General features: G+C 39.5%; 1 protein-coding gene across 1 annotated transcript in view; it reads right to left on the bottom strand.

Moving 5' to 3' along the window:
- The window catches only part of syn2b (synapsin IIb), a 90058-nt gene that overhangs the window by 34274 nt on the left and 43745 nt on the right, over positions 1–12039 (bottom strand). The window contains exons 2-3 of the mRNA XM_055010649.1: positions 3201–3258; positions 1759–1850 (exon numbers count right to left, since the gene is read on the bottom strand). Of these exons, the coding sequence (XP_054866624.1) occupies positions 1759–1850; positions 3201–3258 (150 nt within the window). The remainder of the gene's footprint in view (positions 1–1758; positions 1851–3200; positions 3259–12039) is intronic.

Raw genomic sequence — 12039 nt, 5'->3', positions numbered from 1 at the left:
GTAATCGCAGGCTGATTATCAGACTCATGCTGCCGTCTTCATTTCCTGTTGCTTTTGTTAGTAGCTGAGCCGTAGGAGTTACAGCCTCACTTAATCGCTGCCGGTATTTAGCGAGGACTCTGGTGTCTGTGTCACCGTGGTTTGTGGTGAGTGAGTGTGTCTACGTGATCGTCAGGTTTACGGGACGCTCATACATTTGTACACAAGCTCACAGCAGCAGTGTGTGGGTAATGGCTGTAGTCATACGCCTCTTTTTCCACCAATCAGAGCTTTCTGTAAACAAGCCCGATAATTATTTCCAAATGCATTTCAGGGTTTGTCTGTCTGATCTCACAGAGAGGTCTTTGGATTGTCATTAATTGATGTGCAAACATGGAAAAGCAGCACTTTGCTGTGTGTTGTTACATCTATGAGCACCAAATGTCCTCCTATATGGAACCATTTTTATTAATGTCATGCACTGTGCTGGACCTTAAAAACTGATTTGTGCCTTCTACTTTTATGTGAAAGCAACATGTTATTGCAATAAATGTAAAAATCAATCTACAAAATTTGGGGATTTCGCTAGGATGCTGGCTCTGGTAGAGGTTTAGGACTAGTTAGGACTAGCTAGTTAGTCATCATTGGTCACATTCTGAGATTGTATGTTTGGTTAATTTACCTTCACTACATTTCAATGTTATGTGCAATACTGCAATACTGCTGCTATATCTTCACTGTCGAATAAATATGTGCAGATGTGTATGTGTACAGGTGTGTATATATATATATATATATATATATATATATATATATATGTTTGTGTGTGTGTATTATATATACATATTTATATTTGTATTCATATAGTTTTTACACACACACACACACACATATATATGTATATATATATATATATATATATATATATATATATATATACACACACACACATATATATGTATATATATATATATATATATATATATATATATATATATATATATATATATATATATATATATATATATATATATATATATATATATATATATATATATATTGGAATTGTTTTTTATTTAGATTAGTTTTTTGTTTTGTTTGTATCTGTCCAATGGCGAGCCTTTTGCATCGAAATTTCAGTCATAATATGCACCAACTAGTATATGTTCTGGTTGACAGTAAAGTGGCTATTCTATTCTATTCTATTCTATTCTGTTCTTTTATTCTATTCTTCACTAGTAGACTATTTACCATTAAATACAACTGATGTCCACTGAGTCTGTTTGATGTTCTGTTATTATTTCCTCTGAGAACCAAACTAAAACGAACTGTGTAACAATGGCTGAGTGGTAAAGATGCACACACATACTTCATGTCATCCCCCGTCTGTCTCACCTCATGTCTCCTGCCACAACTGTCACCTTAAATAATGGTCCTAAACACCCATAAATCCAAAAAGAAATATACTTTGATGGTGGGAACATTTTTGAGAAGACCCGCTGTTATTTCTGGAACAGGACTGGGGACAGGAAATAAGGTCATGCTGGTAAGTTATACAATGGGTTGAGGTTAAGTGTGTCTTTTTTTTTGTAAATATTGGTTTTCATATTTTAAGAATTTGTATTGTTTTTCTGCGTATTTTGGGGTAAATCATATTTTCAAAGTCAAATCCAACAGTTTAAAAAGGGATTCAGGTTTGGTTTGAGATTCAAGCAATGTTTAACCACTATGACTGTGTGTGTGTGTGTGTGTGTGTGTGTGTGTGTGTGTACTGCTAACCTGACCACTTTGGTCCCACCCCTGATGACCTGCATGTCCACATTACAGGTTCCATTTGAATGTGAGATGAGGTTGATCTCCGAGAACTCAGCCTACATAGAAAGACAGAAACACACAGAACAGATTCATCGGTTATTTCTTGATGATCCACTGCATGACTTAATCATTTAGGCCTATTTTGGAAATGGTTTCTTTTGTTTTAAAGAGATAGCTGTAGAAGCTATTATCTAAGAGGCAGAAAATTGCATGATTTTATTCTGAGTGTTCCAGGGTTTTGTGTGAGAAGTTTTGTGTAATATGCCAACTCTGTTCCATAATTACTGCCACTTTCAGAGCAGACGACACATCATTCTTTTTAATCATTTGAATTAATTACTTGGCTGGGATCAAAATAAATACTGAGTCACTTTCTCCTCTAACAAATGTCCTTTGCAGACCTAATAAAAAGAAAAAAAGGCACTCCAGCACTGCACATACTTTTGCATCAGTTATTTATTTGCATGATCTTAATATATTATATGCATAAACTATATAGTTACTCTGCTAAAATAATGCCTGTTGCTTCTCTTCGTGTGGTTGAAAGCATTGTGGAGGACTTTTCTGTGACTCATAGCAGCCGAATTCTGTCTCCACTGGAGTCTATTTCGTTTCTGTGGTGAGGTCTGAGGTTGTAATTTAACTGTCAAAGTCTATTAGGCGTGAAACTGTTAGTCATTTCATATGTAGTAACAGAGTACTGCAGAATGGTTTGCTGGTTAGTTTAAACCAATATGAAACCAATATGTCATACAGAGTTAGTCTAAAGCCAAAAACTGAAATATGCAAAGTAACCACTGCATAATATTGCAAAGGTTCAGGTATAGTTTTATATTTGAAGTGGTGGTGGTTTTGAAAGTGTGGTCGCACATTTATACATGTTTATTTATTCACTGGGCGACACAAAGGTTTGCTGACAAGGAAAAATGTGACTGTTTAAAAAACACCTGAAATCACTGGAACACAAATTCCTGATAAATAAAACACTGTTGCTTATTTTACTGTATGAAAGAGTAAAAGAAGCAAAAGTCAAGAGCCTCTCTTTGGTGCTTGGAACTCAAAGCTAATATGTGAAGTTACACTGCTGAAATGATGATGTTCAAGCAGCGGTATTTACCAGGTTCAACATCATTTGCATATTTGAATAATTGAATTAGCTTAGCATACAGTACAGCTGAGCCTGATGAAAATGTTGCATGCATTTGGCTTTAAACCAAAGTGCAGAGAAAAAAAATAAGTTCCTGCCAGGGGATCATCATAGGTCTTTAATCTGATTCTGTCTGTAGGTATTTGACTATGAATAGTACTGAATACGGTGTCAGTTCACTTTCATGTCTGTTCTGATCCCTGTCAACCTTTTATAAATGGCTCTGCAGCATCACAGATCTATAAAATCAATATGATACCTGCTCCACTTTGATGTCATGGTCCCCGAGGACCTTCTTTCCTCGAAACACTTTGGCCCTGAAAGAGAAGAGAAGAGAATTATTTTCCCATTTGCACACTCCAGACCTCTCAGTTGTCTGTGCTGCCCTCTACTGGACAACACACCCCCTGTGGAGCAAGAGAGAAACAGAAAATGGATGCCCTCTTTTCTTTTAATGGCTAAACTTTCTGAGCTGAAGGGTAATGTTTATGCTAATGAGCCTTTCTGAACATCATATAAAACATAGTGTGGCCAGTCCAATTAGTGTCATCACACTAGGTGGCAGATAAATTCAGATTCTGCTCCAAACATTAAGCAGCGTCTTGCAGTTGGAGTAATGAATGTCGCCAACAGGAGTGCGACTTGATGTTGACTTCCTAATATCTTGGCTGCCTCTCGCTGGAGTGTGATGTACAAGTAGATCACAAGTAAACACACAGAGGCAGACAGATGGAGAGCAGGCAGGCAAAGACAGACTGACACAGAGAATGAGATAGCAGGGAGGCGCACACGCTGCCAGCCAAAACACAAACAGACAAAATGCTCAGGACGTTGCATTACACACGACTGTAAATGGATCGCAGATGGCTAACTCAGCATCTACCTTCAAACCATACACTGACGCCGTATAAAGCAATAACCAAGAACACGACCCTGAAGGAGTGTATAAGTTTTTGAAAGTAACTTTACAGCAGCTAACCTTTAATATCTTTCCCCTCCTTCTGGGCTTCATGATTCAGCTTATGCCCCAACTTTGATGGATTACTTTGTGAACTGCAATGTCTTCTCAAGACAAAAACAGGATGACGCATCACAGAAAGGGCTGATTTCTCCAAATAACACTGCTGAAGTCCAGGTAACACAATTTCCCATCAGAACTCATTCTTGTCTACAGGTAGCTGAACTTGCTAGAATCCTCCACCAAACACCATGGCATTTCATGTACCACAATCTGACATGAAATCAGATTGCAGGTGTGCTCATGGTTCCCCCTCTGTCCTGTCAATTAAATATACATCAGGTTTCCTTCCATATAACCTCAGAGGACCCTGTGTAGTGCAGCGCAGATGCATCTGGCTCGTTAGTCTGGTTCATTAGGATCAGGCCATCTGTGAGAGAAACACTCCAAGGGCATGCCTTAACTTCCAACAATCAATAACCAGGCTGGCAAATTGGGTGACCTTACAATTACAGCAATACATCTTTACCAGCCCCACGAGGAGATGTGATCATTTTAATGTGTGTGTCTATGTTTTCATCACAGGCAGCTGCTTAAACACACTGCATGCTGCTATGTGACACCACCAACACCTTTACTACACATGACCAACATCCCCTTTAGAACTGTGAAATGTCACCACTTCCAGCAGCATTAACGCAACAGGTTGCATCAACGTTTCGCCGATCCAAATCAAGCATGCCTCGTCCCGCTGCTGTTGAACGGGTCGAAGAGAAACTGAGGTTGTGCCTTCGGTGTGTGTTCGGTATCTGTGGTGCACAAAGCAAAACAATACACAAAGGCATGCAATGTGAGGCCAACGCGGTAATGGACAATTACAGTGCTCCACGGAGAGGCAGCTGATGTAGCCTCCTCATTAAATTCAATCAAACAGCATAATGTGGCTGTCGCATAGCAGAACGCAGCATGTGCAAATACTGTATGAATCCTAACGGAGCTGTGAGTGAAAGTCAGAGAGGGAGAGCTTTAACAGGGCACAGGTGCTTCTCACAAAAAGGGACCAAAGGCAAGCTGTATATTTAATATTGTGGGTTGACAAAAGCTTGTTTTAGCAGACATCTGCAAAGCTGTTTTACTGCATTTTTAGCCACACATTGTAACAATGTTAATTTGTACCAGTGAATGTGTTAGGTAACAGTTTCCCATTCACCTTATGCATTTATCTATCATCTAGCCATGTGCAACCTGATATATCTATTATTCAAGCTCCTTTCAGCTCTGTTTTGGTTGCCCTACCTCTTCAATGAAATATTGGATTTTTTTTAGCAGCTAAATGCTCATATATATTCACCCACTTGCCTTTACTGTGTCTGACTGTTTGGTGCTGGGTAAGTAGTAGCTCTACACTGGTATTTTAGAGCTGTTCTGTTAAATCCTGCTGCGCTCTGCAGTTAAAACTGTATAGATCTCCAGTGCACAGCCTCCTCACATGTGTCCATACTACACAGAACATGCAACTCAGTATTTTTTTTTTCATCTGATCAGCATTCCTGCCAAACCCCTTGATTCTCAAGTAATGCAGCACCGATGCTTGATCTACAGCTTACAGTAGCTTGACACCAGGTTGAAAGGTAGCGGTTTGCTGCCCTTTCTGGTGGAAATAAGAGCGGTCAGAAGTGTGCTTTGTTGTCCCCGAAAGCACATCCGACAGCGGCATCAGTGGGTGCTGGAGTACACCTGTACACCACTGCAGCGAGGTTCAGTTATACCTCTGCAGGTCAGCAAAAACAAGATTAAGGAGGTACTGAGTTACTCTTTCAGCAGGATCTACAGTTTACACCAAAGCCTGGTTAGACTGTTTATACAAGCTAGAAAGGGTAGCAGCAAAGCTCTGCCAGGTGCCAACAGATATTTACAACTTGGAAAGTTTGCTCTCTATTACATCCATTCAGCAGCCTGTTTCTTCACTGTAATGAGCATCACCGCCTCACAGGCAGCTAACAGGGCGAGCATTTAGTCCTGTTAGGCTAAAGGATGCCATAAATCACAAAGTTGTAAACAACAAATCATCTCTGCCATGTTATCCCAACAGTTTCCTGGATTCAATTTGTGGCGCTCACTAGTGTCTTAAAAATAAACATCGCTGAATGGAGTTCAGCAGAGTTTAATAAGTGCAGTGTTCCCCAGAGACAGACACCCACATGCTGTTTGGTTACAGTACAGTAAACAGACTCAGAGTAGGTTGTTTAAGCTATTACAAAGAAAACATTAAACCCTATTACAGCACACTGGAGCAGAGGTCAGCAATTTTAATGAAATGTCTTCTCTGTAATTCTCTACAAAGTATACGCCAACCATCGACGTCAACACACAACATATGAACAGCTGAGGTTTGAATTAAATTCTGTTGATATCACCAAACTATGTAAAGAAGTTGAAGGCGACATCGTGTTTTTCTTTTGAGCCCAGATGGTCCATGTACTTTGGCACAAAGTGAAAACCATTGAAGTTTCTAGAGTAACTGGAGCAGATCTATTTATTTTCTCAGGCAATGTCTGAGCGATTTCAAGATTACATAGCTATTATCCAAATGAAGCTATGAATAGTGTAACTCGGTGCAGCCGGAGGGACAGAAATAGAGGTGAATTTAAATAAGTACATGCTCTTTAATTCATGAGGTTAGCAGCTCAAGGAGACACATCTGGAGTAAACATCAGAGGAAGGGAGCTGAGTGGAGCTGAGGGTAATAAATATTATCTCTGTATAGATAATGCTGGAATGATAACCACAACTTAATAAACAAAACATCGGAGAGAAGAAGCAGCAGATGGTATACAGAATAATTCTGAGGAAAGTGGAAATAAATGAAGGCATTATTTAAACTGGATGAGCGTGAGCTGTTGAATCAGAATTCTGTGCACTGTGTTCTTTGCTGTTCTGTGAAGCTTGTGTGGTTTTTTTTAGGTATTGTGGCACCTCACAACCTTAATTGCAGGAGTAAATTAGATGCACATGTGACCAGAGCTGTGATGCAGGCTTGTGAACTAACTAGGATGCCACTGAAAACAGCTCAACTAAAGCATCTCTGACTCCATCCTGGGCTAAATTCAACAGCTGAGCTCTGTTCGCTCAATTATTTTTCAGGGTCATTTGCTGGGATCCCACTTTCGTTATTGATTTGTGGAGACCAAGAGTCTGAGGCAGCCTGTAGAAATTAAACCTTTCAAATCAATGCATGCCAATGACACGCACGCACACACACACACACGCACGCACGCACGCACGCACGCACGCACGCACGCACGCACGCACGCATGCACACACACACACAGAGAGAGAGATAACAGAAGAGAGACAAGAGAAAAATACAAAGAACAGAAATGAGTTTCTGTCATTACTGCATACGGAGAGGCAGCAAGTAAAATTTAAAAAGATTACGTGCAATAACTGTGTTGTGAACTGCTTAATCCTGCATAATAATCAAGATAGCTGTAGATTTTAAAATGCTTTGAAGTGCAGACCACATTTCAGTTTTTTTTCCCTACCAAAATCAATCAATAAAATCATGCCTAAGCAATGATTTGTATTTATCTGGTTCCACTATTTCCATTTTCCCCAGAGACCCTGCAAGAAAACAACTCTTCTAAAATACAAACACATTCAGTTTTGATTGCTAAAATGTCATGAAATGGTCCCAAATATCCCCTTCAAGCTGTGTTTTACATGGTTTGAAGTGCTGCATCATACAGTCCGTTGACAAGAATAGCCACTATAATCAGGGTATAATGACTGAGTCTGCTGCACATTACAGCTTGATACACATCGCATTAAGACAGGAGATGCTCCTTGACACTGTCTCCCACAGATCCTTGATATTTCTCTAAACTGTTTTCCCCTTTTTCTCTTCCCTGTAGCTACAGTTTCCCGCCTAGATGTGTGCTATTTCCATCCATCTGCTTCTCTCTCGAATCTGTGCTTATTGATTCAATGTAAAGATGCATTAATGTAAAGTATGCATGCAAATGAACCATGTATGATAAGCGGCTGCATTTTAATGTGTTTAGTGAGAGAAGAGTGATCATGCAAGGCACATTGTGTTGCTATGGTGCTTTAACTGCAGAAAATAGATCACCCTCTGAGAACATCATATTGACATAATTGTCTATCGATGGAGAAGGCAGGATGAAAGAATTCAAGAAGCGCAGTATTTGCGCATAATCTCAAACAACTTGATAAAAACAAAACTGCCATTATAACAACCCAGAGTGAGCTGAGCTACAGTGATAGAGTCAAAGCTCTGCTGCTTCTTACTGGTTCCACAAACCCGCAAGGCTTCTATAAACTCCGTGACCATTGTAATATCCTGGCACAGCACGCAGGGGATCTGGCAGAGCAAGACAGTCCATACTCCAGCCTTCTCATCACTTGATCCACAAGTGTGATTGTGTGAAACAAGACTCGGCCTGCTGGGGTGGAAGGACACAAAATGTATTAGAGCAGCCCCGTCTCCTCCAGTGCTGCAGGCCTGTGCAAACGGAGGTGCATGAAAATGAGAGTAAAGTGGAGTCAGGAACACTGGGGATGGTGAACTGTGCTGGCTGTAGACCAAGAACTCATCTTCTGTCTCTGTGGAAACTTTCCGACTGCATGCTATGTCTTAATGGAAGTTGTAGAGGCATCTTGGCTGCTGAATAGTATTGGGTAGAAAGCTGTTGCTGTGCTGTTTTAATAGGCTGAAGCTTGCAGGTCACATCCTAGTCAGTGATATGAAGACAGGTGTTTTACTACATGTAACAGATGGGAAACACCTGCTGATGTCTGAGGTGTGGATGTTGGATGAAGAGAGGAACGACTGAGAAATCAAAGGCTAGATACAGATGACAGATTAATATATATAGATAGAATTCAAAGAAAATGTCTACATTTACTCATTTAACCCTTGTGTCGTCCTGCGGGTCAAAATTGACCCGTTTTAAAGTTTGAAAATGTGGAAAAAATATATATTTTCACAGTGAAACTTCTGATGTCCACATTTTCAACATTTTTGGGAAATCTTTGAACTTTTTTTGGTGGAAAAAAAGAAATGTTAAAAATGTTTTGTAAGAACATTCACAAAAAATCAACCAAAATCCAATGTTCCTAAAGAAAATATTAGAAGTTTTACTGATATATATGTAATCACTTTAGATATTTTTAGGATTTTTTGGAAGATTTTTTACTCATTTTTTGAAAATATTTACAAGAATTTTCTTGCCAAATCTGGGGGATTTAAAAAAAAAAAAAAAAACTTTTAAGGGAAACTTTTAAGGGATTATTGGAATTTTCTTCCTGAAGGTTTTGCAAATTTTCAGAAATTTGGGGAATTTTTTTGCTGAATTTTTGGATTTTTTTCAGACAAAGAAACAATATATTGTGGGTGCCCATAAGTGAAGACAACAGGAGGGTTAACTGTCTACTATTAATCTAATAATCTCTACTGAATAAACAGAACAGACAAACAGAATGGACGACAGGAAACAACCGAGTTCAGACTGTACTGGAAATGATAATGGGTGGACTGAGAGTGGGGTAATGTCCACCATTTGCACTGAGCTGTGACACATCTGCGATGCATAGAGTTAATGAGGTTGTTTACGCTGCTGGTGGCCTGTTGTCCCATTCTTCCTTAAGGGCTCGGTGAACTTCATGGACATTTTAAGGACAGAATCACGTTGTTGGACATGGCCATGCAGAGCTGTCTAAAAGTATTTTTTCTACAAAAAATAGTGGAGTTGTGGACATCCGAGTGTCTGACTATGACCCTAACTCACATGTCAGCAGTGCAATGTATAATCTGAATAAAGCTGCATTTTAAGGTGGACTTTTATAGCCACTAGTCACAGCAGTGCCTGTATGCTGGTTACACTATCGGATCATTGTCTTCTACAGCTACCTATGACTAGGATGTGGATTAACTTAATGTTTCGAGAAATTGTTGCTAGAACAGTTCAAAAGCATCTGTGCAGAATTGGTTCAATTAACCCTTTTCAAAGCATCGCAATAGAAATTGTTACGACTGCGGTCGTTATTGTAGTTTCCTGTGCTGCGTGTGTCCTTTTTATGTCCCTATCATGTATGCAAATAGGGCTGCGCCGCACCACGGCCACGGTTGGTCGCCAGGATGACGGCTCGGCACTGGATTGGTTGGCTGTACCAGGAAGACCGCGATATAAAGGCGTGGCTACATCCTACCCTGCTTCCAACCTACACGTCAGCACACTTGGGTTCCAGTGATCAGCTGTGATTTAGGGATTCAATATTGAGTGATCGCAGTGAGCAGCCACCTTTTGTTTAACCGTTTTTTTCTCATGTTTAAGTTAGGATAGGGAGGTTAGACTTTGTTGTTCTTTTTACCTTTTTGTTTTTGGCAGATCAGTTTTGGGTTAATAGCTTAGTGGCGTTTTGTTTGTTGTTTTGGTTTTGCTCACTGTCGCTTTTAGTTACTAGTCCCCATTGTTTCAGTTCTTAAAATTTGTTGAGAAATAAATACCTAATCTTTTTGCGAAAACGTGTGTTGGAAATGCTTGGGACCAGGGGAAGGATGCCTCTTCATGTTACGTACAGTGACCCCTAGGCTGGGCGTAACAAAATTCAAAAGACTAACGCGTCCATGCTGTGCTTATATTGCTATTCGGTGTAATTATCTTAACTATCACAACTTTACTTCACTCTATTCACACTGATTTGTCATAATCCCACAACGCAGGTTTCCAGCCTTGTTTTGAAACATGTCAGGACAAGCCAGCCATCCTTTGACACCGAGTAGTCAAGAGGACCACAATAAATTGCTCAGAGGCTCATAAGACACCCTGACAACGGATGTCATTCAGTGTTGGTGAGTATTTCAGTGAGCCTTTGCTTCCTATTATGTTTGTGAAAATTAGTGAGGGAAACCAGAGTTACGATTGGCACACTGACTGAACATGCACAGCATACAAAGCTTCATATCGTTGGTAATGGCTCGTACATTTTTGCCTGAGGTGAAGATGCTGCTTGAATTATTCAGCTGCGGCACGGGAGGCTGGAACACCTCCTCCTGCTGCTATCATCCTCCTCTGAGCCCTGACATCGCACCTCCCTTACAAAGAAATGTGTCATGTCAGTGTGCCAGCAACAACTGGAATCTGTGGTTTGTGTTGTACATCAATACAGCGGCTCACATTTCAGATGGCGGCCAATAAGAAATCTATGTGACCATATTTGACAAAAAATTACCAAAAGCTGTATTGTGCTTGAAAGATTAGCAATAAGTCATTCATAAGTACAGAAACGATCTTATGTATATGACGCATTGATGCATTGACAAAATTTCCCAGAACTGACAGCTTATTTGTGCCTAAGGTGGACATATGACATTTAGAACTGCAGAATTGTTGTGAGAAACCCATTAATGTGGCTGGTATTTATGTTGCTATTAGTTATTAATCCCAATTAATTCATCTTCTCGTTTGCCACCTCTGCTGTCTCACAGGAGCTGGATGGAGGGTTGTTTCTGAAGGTTTGGAGGACAAACTAGGACATGTCAGCATGGTGCAGAGGAAGTTTGGGGAAAGTGGCAAATTAAAAGAAATATATAATAAAAAAATCATGTTCCATTAACAGCAAAAATGTCTTTATTTACATGTTAACTAGAGAGCCACGCACAAAAAGAAAAAAACGCTGTGGTTAGGCTGCGTACTAAATGTATCAACTAATATAATTATTACTTTTTCCAATGAGAAATTGATGTAATGTAAAGTAATAGGTAATTTTTAATGATTAATTATATTTTTCAGGTGAAACTAATGTAATGCTGATCAATAATAATAATAATAATAATAATCTTTTAAGTCAGGAGTTATAAATATTAATGTATTTTTAATTAATGGAGTTTCAACCTGGTGCCCTAAAGAGCTTTTTCCACAAGATAATGGGCAAAACACCACAGGAAGCTCTTGAATAAGTAAAGAGGAAGTTTGAGATTAGCAACAGAAATAAAGTCAAGACCAGAGAAGCATTCAGACAGCTACCATTTTTTTTTTGTTATTCAGGCTTTGCGTTTTACCACATTTCATATAAAACAGAACAATGGTGACAAAATTAAAAGCACCATGACTTAATC

Source organism: Amphiprion ocellaris, chromosome 5 (genome assembly GCF_022539595.1).
Source record: "Amphiprion ocellaris isolate individual 3 ecotype Okinawa chromosome 5, ASM2253959v1, whole genome shotgun sequence".
NCBI lineage: Eukaryota > Metazoa > Chordata > Actinopteri > Pomacentridae > Amphiprion > Amphiprion ocellaris.
The sequence above is the reverse complement of the archived record's forward strand: the minus strand, read 5'-3'. Positions and strand labels throughout refer to the sequence as shown.